Here is an 8,729-nt window from a genome sequence, read left to right as displayed (position 1 = left end):
TCACTAGCCCTATCAACCAACTTACTTAAACCAACTCATCCCTCTTGACTCACATCCCCATTATCAAATAAGTTCTAAGAATACTAGACAATCATGACCAATCACACTTAACCATACACCAGACCCCGATCATCTGTCCAACTTAACAACCACCATTTCAATAAATCAATAACATCAAGATAAATAGAAACACGGTTTAAAAACAACTAAAGCATTGAGTTTCCTTAAACTCAACTCAATAGTTAAAAAAATTATAATCACAAGTATAACACAGTCCGAATTCCATTACCTTAGATTTATATGCACAACCCGCAATACCATAAACTCATCCCAATCACATATAACAACAATCACAGACACATAGACTCTCAGTCACAATATCATGAAATCAAACAATACCTGGAATCAACCAATGCATGAAATGTGTCCCACATGATCACAAATACACATACATAGTCCTCTCATGAAACTCAAACTCAAATTGTCAGTGTACCAACGTGGTACCCGAGTCATCCATAGTTAGTGTACCGGTGTGGTACTTGAGTCATCCATAGTTAGTGTACCGGCATGGTACCTAATCCATCCATAATTAGTGTATATGTGTAGTACCCAAGCCATCCGTAGTTAGTATACCAGTCTGCTACCCGAGCCAACTAACAATCACAAAAAATCATGCACAATCACATATCACAATGAGCAATACAACTTGTAAACCACAAGTCATAATAACAAGTTCATTACATGATATTATCTGATGTCATTTCATATGTCTCCCTACCCATGCATTTCACAAATGATACTACTAAGCAGTAGACATGCATACATGCATAAACCGGAATTATACAACCATCACATGTATGCATGTACCAATAGCCAAATATTGGACCTTTTTTTATGAACACACATTTGTTCCCCTTGATTACCACAAGTCACAGAAATGGCTATAACCTAGAAATTTCATAACACTAACCTTACCATTAACACCAAATCACCCCAACAAGGAAACTCAAGATTAACAATCAAGAACTAGAGAAACCACCCCTTAGTTATTATCTTTTCTTGCCCTAACAACAATAAACAACAACTTTTAACCTTACAAACTTTGTACCGGAAGGCCTCGGCATGAAACCTCCCGTCAATGTACAAAATGTCATGCAATAGAAAACAGGTCTAACTACTCAATTAAGAAAACCTAGCCTATCTAGGTGCCAAGAAATTGCTTCAGAAGTCTGATCGCGAACCTTGAACCCTTTGTAAAGCTTTATCTTGTTCTTGGTCTAAAATAACAAATACAACACAACATTCAATCAACCAATGGCCTAATAACTTTGGGATAAAGCCAATATATCATGATCTTCCCCAACTTAGGGTTTTTTCCACCATGGAATCATGTCAAACCCCCAACCCCCTCCCCCTTACGAGGATTAATTTAGATTCTAAGGCTTAAGAATCAATGTACAAGGTTGGGGAGTCAAATTCTTACCTTTACCAATAAATTCTGTGGAAAAATGAGTGCAAACTGCCCAAAATTGCCCCTCCCAAGTCCAAGAACACAAAGTGCATAAACTAAGGATTTTGGGGTTGTTTCTGCATAAAACCTTTTTCACCGTGCTATAGCGGGCCATCCCTCTGTAGCGGCGTCGTTATAGCAGAAATTTATCATGTTTTAATGGTTTGATCATCGCTACAGCGAGACATCGTCCGCTATAGCAGTCTGAGCGTCACTATAGCAGGCTCGACGAGACATCAGAGACTCCCACTCCAGAAAAAGGCCATTTTTACAACACAACCCCTTCTCTTGACGTCCCAACACATACCTTCCATGGCAAGATAAATTCCAGGAGTTCTACTTACCTGAATCCGATTTGGAAAGGCCTTATGGACTCCATAATGCCTTGGCTACAAGAATATCTCAACCAAAACTCAACATAACACCTCCACTGAATTCCAGATGATCCTAGACCTCACCTAGCCCAGATTCTTTCTAAGGATGGCTTAGCCAAAACAATAAATCACTATCCGTAAAAAAAATTGGCCCGAACTCTTCACTAATGGCCTACTCATAATAACCCGGTCAGGTCATTACAAAAACCTAATGTCTGCCTAAATTTAACAGAAAGGTAAGTTGTGAGAAGACAAAGTGAATTAAAAACATTTGAAAAGTGAGCGAAAAGGACATGTCACACAACGAAGAACTCAGTATGAAATTAGACCATTGGTCGTCCAAGGGACTCACACTTAATATACAGAAGAGAGGAGAGTTTTAGTTCATCAACCTTCAAAATATATCTAAAAATATAAGGTTTGCAATGGATTCGATTTTTGAAGGTGTTGATATAATGATGACGACGAAACTTGGCAAAATATTTATAATGCCTAAAATAAATATTTATTTGCCTAGGTTAGCCAAAATTTTATTTGTTAGTATTAATTTGTGGTGTGGAGCTTTGGTGTTGATTTATAGTAAGTTTGATATTTTTATTTATTTTCTTAATAGAAACATACCTAAGAAATATCAATTACAAGGATGTATTAAGTAAGTTATAATTCACTATATATTTGTAACTTATAATAAAAGTAAAATAAGTGTGAAAAACGTATGTGACTAATTAAACTTCTTTATTAAATCAATCATCATGACCTCGATACAAACAAGTCAGGATACGTTAATTCGCATTGATTGGTAAGGGTAGTGTAGCCAAGTTAGGAGAAGTGATGTACCCCAAGAGTGTAATATAGACAACTTATTCTAATACAATCATTAGTGGCTACATTCACGGTCAGTGGCAGAGCCACATGTATTCAAGGGATCTCAATTAACACCCCTTTAGCGGAAAATTACATTGTTAGCAAGGTAAAAAGAATTTTATGTATACATATACTATATATTAACTCCTCTTGACTTCTTAGTGAATTTCCATCTTTATATTTTGACACATCTTTAGTGGAATTTTTGGCTCCTCCACTGTCTACGCCGAACATGTTAATTACATATAGATCACATAGAGACAACTTAAATAATTTACTTTTATCATTTACAAAAAAATAAAAGTTATACTTTTTATTTCATGTATAATTATTTAATTACTCAAAACTTTACTTTATTAATATTGAAATTATTTTTTTTAAATGTATTATCCATGACTTGGGGAGAAATTAGTTAGAACAAAAGGAGTGAAGACCTTAGAGTACTCTAGAGAGGAGAGCAGGGTTTCAATTAAAGCATCTACCTTCAAAATCTATCAGAAAAAATAGGGCTTGCGATGTGAGAAAACAAAGTAAATTGAGAACATTTGGGGAGTACATTAAAAGGACACATAGCACAAAGGCTCAACTCAGTATGAAATCATAGAAATACCCCAAAAATGGATCAAACGTCACTCATCCATAGCACTACTTGTCCTATTACATTACTCACCAAAGCATAAGGTGTGAATGAAGGAGGAGAAAGAAAGGTTCAATACATAAATTGAGATTATTTTACCATAAATTTGACAAGTACAAGCTAGTAAAGCAGCAACTGCAAGACTGGAGCAAAATAATACAGGTCTCAACACTAGATCCATCAAATAACAAGATATGTGCCATGACTCATTTTTCATGGACACGCATTCATTTCTTCAATCTGTTTTTCAAGAGCAAAAGCATTTACACCCTGAGATGATTTACAAGTAACACAACTCAAAATGTACAATCGTCATTCTTCTCTGTACTGACCACGAATACAAACTGTGTTAAACCTTTTCACTCTGTGGAAGACCAAACGACGAAGGTGTAAAACAACAGAAGGGGCGGCAGCAGCCTAACCCCCAGCACTTGGGTACTCGGGACATGCATTTGTGGTCAAATATCCGTTGACACAGATGGGTTGGTATTTGTAGTATGCAGGAACTATTCGCTGATTGCTCCTCACAATCCTCCAACATGGCTTTGCACTCTGGAGCTCACTATCAAAGTGGGCCTTTTAAGGTAACTGATCAGCTTGCACAATTGATAACTTCAGCTTCCCAGTTGGGCCTTGATATACATTGTTCGTGCTCTTCAAGAACTCTACCTCCACGTGACCTATATTTATCATATCGGTCATAGCAGGTGGCAATCCCCAATAAAAAACGGCATTGGGCTCGGATGCATCAACATCAGCATACTCTGTTGGGTTGGGGTCACAAAACCCCAGCAACTCCTCCAGCTGCCAACCAAGCAAGGAAGGTTTCTTCAAAATACAATACTCGCAACATGAAATAGAAATAATATATAAAATAGAATTACTTGCAAAAGGAGATTGTTTTATGCATTGCCAGACAAACCAGGCAGAGACTACCAGAAACTGGGAAGAAAGAAAATCAAGGATCAAGTAACTCTCATCACATATCTAGTCTACCATGGAGCAGTATTGTTAAAACTTCTCTAATCCACTAGCATCTTGCGATCTATATGTACCCCAACGCTTTATTTAGATAGAAGACTTGATTCATAAACCTTACATAAAGATTCCTCAAATAGTCGTCATCATGCACCAAAATAAAGACACAAGTGATTGTCTTTTAAATGTTGAATTTCATTATCACAGTGATATAATACCTACCATGTTCACAGTACCAGAACGAGTGTGATCGACAGAAAAAATCATATCTCTTCATGCATCATTGGAAACCACATAACATGATCACTTCAATTACCCGCAACATATTGGATTACATAAAATAATACAATCAAGTTCGTTCTAGCATGCAAATTTCCCATACCAAAGATTTGATAGTGTATAACCAGAAAGCATAATTACTTATCCACAACATATTGGATTATACTAAATCTATCTAGTTTAGCAGGTTTCCAAGGAAATCTTCAACATTGTGTCACCTTTCCTAATATTCTTTTTTCTAGTTAGAGGTGAAAATATGCAAAAAGCCATATATAATTCATGTTTAACAAAAGCTAAGAGAGTTGAGCGACAGAGAAACAATAAGTCAGTTGGCAAGTCACATACTTTGATAATTAGGCAGCGAAAGCGTGATTTGACACAACCCACCCAGTCACCTAGCTCATCTTTATCAGAAGCTGAGAGGAAAATTTTGACAAATTTCTCATATTTTCTTGGATAAGGAAAGGGCTCAAACAGGATGTTCCAATCAAATTCTGGCCTTAACATATCCTGCAGTGAATATGACATGTAGTGAGTAGGGAAAGGAAGGGGAACAAGAAGGACCAAGCACAAATAAAGGGTGAAAAGGAAGCATTAAAGATTTAATTAGGAAACAGATATATATCAATAAATTAATACCAAAAGGCACATACCTTAGTCAGCATATGCCCTCTCATGAACTCACTCTTGATTTTGAAAAATGTACTTCTCACAATGTTTGAATGACAAAATTGATATGGGCTACATGGTAACTGGATTGGCATCCACAAAACTTTATCCGTGGGAATAAATGGCCAAGCAACTCCATCTTGTAAAACTACTGGAGTCGGCCAAGGCCAAAAGGCAAATGTTTTGAAGAAAATAAAAAAAAGTGCACTCAAGCTGGCTGTTGGATGCCTTTGACAGATGAATGCTGAAAGCACTGCTAGATGAACTCCTCCAAAGAATCCGAGCAACTGCAGGTAATTGCTTCATTAGTTTTATTTCATGATCAAGATGAAGTTGGTCATGGTGAAATTTTAAAATAGAAAGGCAGGATAAAGAGTTCACAATCCTTACATTCCCATAAACTCCTCGTTTCTTTGCCCATAGTTTAACACAACGCAGAACTGCCTGGAATATCTGTAGGATATCACCACAAAACTATGTAAGACATGGCAATTCTGATTAATGAGCACCAATTAAGAACCTATAACACACTGACACAGCCCAAGAATATCCCAAAACCAGAACAGGCTTATTCAACTAAATTCGCGGGTAAGTAGCTAAGGTAAAAATGTTCCAACTACTAGAGTATCTTCAAATAAGTTCTCCACCGTACATCATATCTCAAAAATTTGATAGTGACTAATTTCTCAACTAACTAAAAGTTTCTAAGTAACCTCTTTCTTAATTTCAAATGACCATAATCGAACTCATGAAGGACTTTGGTAAGAGTTCAGAACTCAGAATTGTACATCACTACAATCTCAAGCTTTCATTTTTGAAAAAGTTAAGTGAACCATACTAGGAATAACTATTAAGAAGCATTACTTACCTCTACATTTGGCACAAGTTGAAGAATTCTCCTATTTGCACGAACACCAGACAGACTTTTCCAACTCTTGTCATCAATATTCTTCAGGAAGAATGGATTGAATACATCCACATCCTGGCCATAGCATAGAAAAAGCTAATATGATGTGACACTTCATTAAGAAATCATATAATATTAGAGAGAGACATTTAAGAAATCTTTGTTTTCTTTTGCAAATGAGTTGGTTGAGATGTGGTGACTTATATGGTTGCTCAAACCACTGACCATCAATCACAATAACAACAATATAAGGGTAAACTCACCTCAGGTATGGATATTACTTTTAGTCGTGCATATGGAAGATCAATAGAGATCCCATCAAATTTGAATCTCATCAGAGGAACCTTCGCACCTTTGACACAGTGGATATCTGATACTTCTGGTCTGCTCGCGAGAATGTTGCGCAGAACAATGAAAAAGTCTTCCTAAATGAACCACAAGGATATACCCATCAAAATATGCACAACCTCAACCAGATTCAAAGAAGCTAATAAGAAAAGGACTCACTTCTATTGTTGCAAAGCACGGTCCAACACATAATGCATCAATATCAGACTCCGAATTATGAACCTGAAAAGAATAAAACAAGTCAGACGGTGAGGAAACTGCAACTTTGAAAGTATTTTCTGCATCAACTTGCAGCTGTGATATTAAAAGTGGAAGAGAAGTAAACAGTAAAATTGCAATCTCCCAGGGCATGGATAGGTAGTGTTCAGTTACAGGTTAAAATAGAACCACATTTACAAATGTCAGTTTTAATGTTGTGTCGCTGAAAGTACATTCCCTCTTAGAAAGACTTTCAACTTGAAACTGCATTTTGCAACAAGAAACTGTCAGTTGATAACAAGAACACAAATTATTACCCACAGATCTGCCATCATACTACTGCATTCTCCAACCAAACAAAAGAAAGGAAACTGTCAAGTAATGAATTAAGACTTACTCCTAGACCATATGATCCATATGTCAATATTGTGCCAGAGGCAAACCTGAGGTATCTTTTGGGAAGTGCATGATGGTAAGCCACTGTCTGAACCCATTCCCTCACTATCTGATAAATGAGAATGAACAAATAATGTAACTGAGTTAATAACTCTTGCCAATTACAGAATTTACATAATGGAAAACAACTATGCATTTCGATGAGATGTTTAACCTTTCAGAAATTTATACATCATTAAAGATTATAAAAAACTTCTGGTACTCTTTATTTTTATTTTATACAATATTGGATTGAGATCAGTGAAGATTTATAGCCGACCCCAACATGTTTGGGATTGAGGTGTAATTGTTATTGTAGTAAAAACAACAGAAAGAAACTCTATCAAATCTAATATAGCGCAAAGCCAAATCTATTTGGTTAATAAAAATCCAACAGATTTATTAAGGTTATTTAGCTCTATTGTTTTCTTCCCATTTCTTTATTCTTTGGCACATTTATTTTACATATTAATTTACTATCTTGTTTTAATACTTTAGCTAGTTCTTTTCTTGCAATATGATGAGTTCCATAAACCTATAAAAAGGATACTTTCTCAATCACCCAAGTAAAATGCACACTTCTTCCAATTGATTAACATATTTTCACCTTTTTGAGCTTGTGAATAGCATTTCTCCTTTTCATTTCCTCCTCTAGCGAAGGCACTAAACCTTCATCGCCCATAATCTGCTTATAAACAAAGGCAAAATTAATCAGAAAGTTGAGCAAATGAAAGTTGACACTTTGATCAACACTTTAAAAAATTGCTAACCTGAAAGAGTGACATTGACCTTTCCATCTCCATTCTTAGAATCCCATCTGGGTTTCCCCCAAAACCCAAAACCCCATCAAGAGGGGGTAGGGGGGTAAAATGGCCTACCTGATAATCAAGATTCGAGTTTGGACGCAACCCAATTGACCATCTGGGTAGATATGTATTCACATGTCGAGGATCAACCAATTGTTGCCTTTCAATATGCCCAAATTCCATACACAAATCTTCAATTGGAATTCAAGAAGATGAAGTATGAAAAGGTTAAGGGAAAAGAAACAAACAAAAACCCTTATTAGAGATACTGATTTTCTAAAAACCCCTTATTGAGAAGAAAACAAAAAGGGTTTAGTAAAGGGAAAAATATGAAGAAAGGATTATGGTGATCTCTCTGTTCGTGCTGTGAAATTTTGGAAATGGTGAATGAAAAACGGGGGAAAGAAAGAAGAATTGTTTGTCCCTGGTGTGTGTGGTTAGAGGTGAAAACGTGTTATGATGCGCAAAGTGTCACCGTTTCAAATATTGACACCTATATTCTGTATTACACCTCATCTAATCCAAAATTTATTTTAGGGTTTGTTCAAATTGGTGTAATTACTCTCTCCGTTCCTATTTATATGTAGTCATTATTAAAAGGGAATATCGTATAAAATAGCAAATTATTAATTCAAATTAAATGTTATAACCACAGTTTGATTTAATTGTAACTCGTAGCAAAATGTTGTCATTCGCCTCTCTCCCTGAAATTCTCGCTCTCCGC

The 8,729-nt window shown here is 36.0% G+C and overlaps 1 protein-coding gene across 1 annotated transcript; it reads right to left on the bottom strand.

Moving 5' to 3' along the window:
* Window positions 1-3,450: 3,450 nt before the first annotated feature.
* LOC102595923 (nuclear poly(A) polymerase 3-like) lies at window positions 3,451-8,478 on the bottom strand. Its single transcript, XM_015306399.1, has 10 exons — window positions 7,970-8,478; window positions 7,807-7,884; window positions 7,162-7,269; window positions 6,726-6,788; window positions 6,482-6,643; window positions 6,180-6,293; window positions 5,702-5,764; window positions 5,296-5,598; window positions 4,988-5,152; window positions 3,451-4,189 (listed from the first exon to the last, which is right to left on the bottom strand). The coding sequence occupies exons 1-10, from the start codon at window positions 8,186-8,188 to the stop codon at window positions 3,965-3,967; spliced, it is 1,500 nt and encodes a 499-aa protein (XP_015161885.1). The 5' UTR covers window positions 8,189-8,478; the 3' UTR covers window positions 3,451-3,964.
* Window positions 8,479-8,729: the final 251 nt, after the last annotated feature.

The sequence above is a fragment of the Solanum tuberosum genome, unplaced genomic scaffold (assembly GCF_000226075.1).
Source record: "Solanum tuberosum cultivar DM 1-3 516 R44 unplaced genomic scaffold, SolTub_3.0 scf00001, whole genome shotgun sequence".
Classification (NCBI taxonomy): Eukaryota; Viridiplantae; Streptophyta; class Magnoliopsida; order Solanales; family Solanaceae; genus Solanum; species Solanum tuberosum.
The sequence above is the reverse complement of the archived record's forward strand: the minus strand, read 5'-3'. Positions and strand labels throughout refer to the sequence as shown.

Excerpts from the sequence above, each read along its gene's own strand:
- LOC102595923 (XM_015306399.1), bottom strand. The coding sequence starts at position 8,188 with ATGGAATTTGGGCATATTGAAAGGCAACAATTGGTTGATCCTCGACAT. Across the intron at positions 6,294-6,481 it reads AAGTAATATCCATACCTGAG|GATGTGGATGTATTCAATCC; the intron begins GTGAGTTTACCC and ends TGCTATGGCCAG. Across the intron at positions 5,765-6,179 it reads AACTTGTGCCAAATGTAGAG|ATATTCCAGGCAGTTCTGCG; the intron begins GTAAGTAATGCT and ends GATATCCTACAG.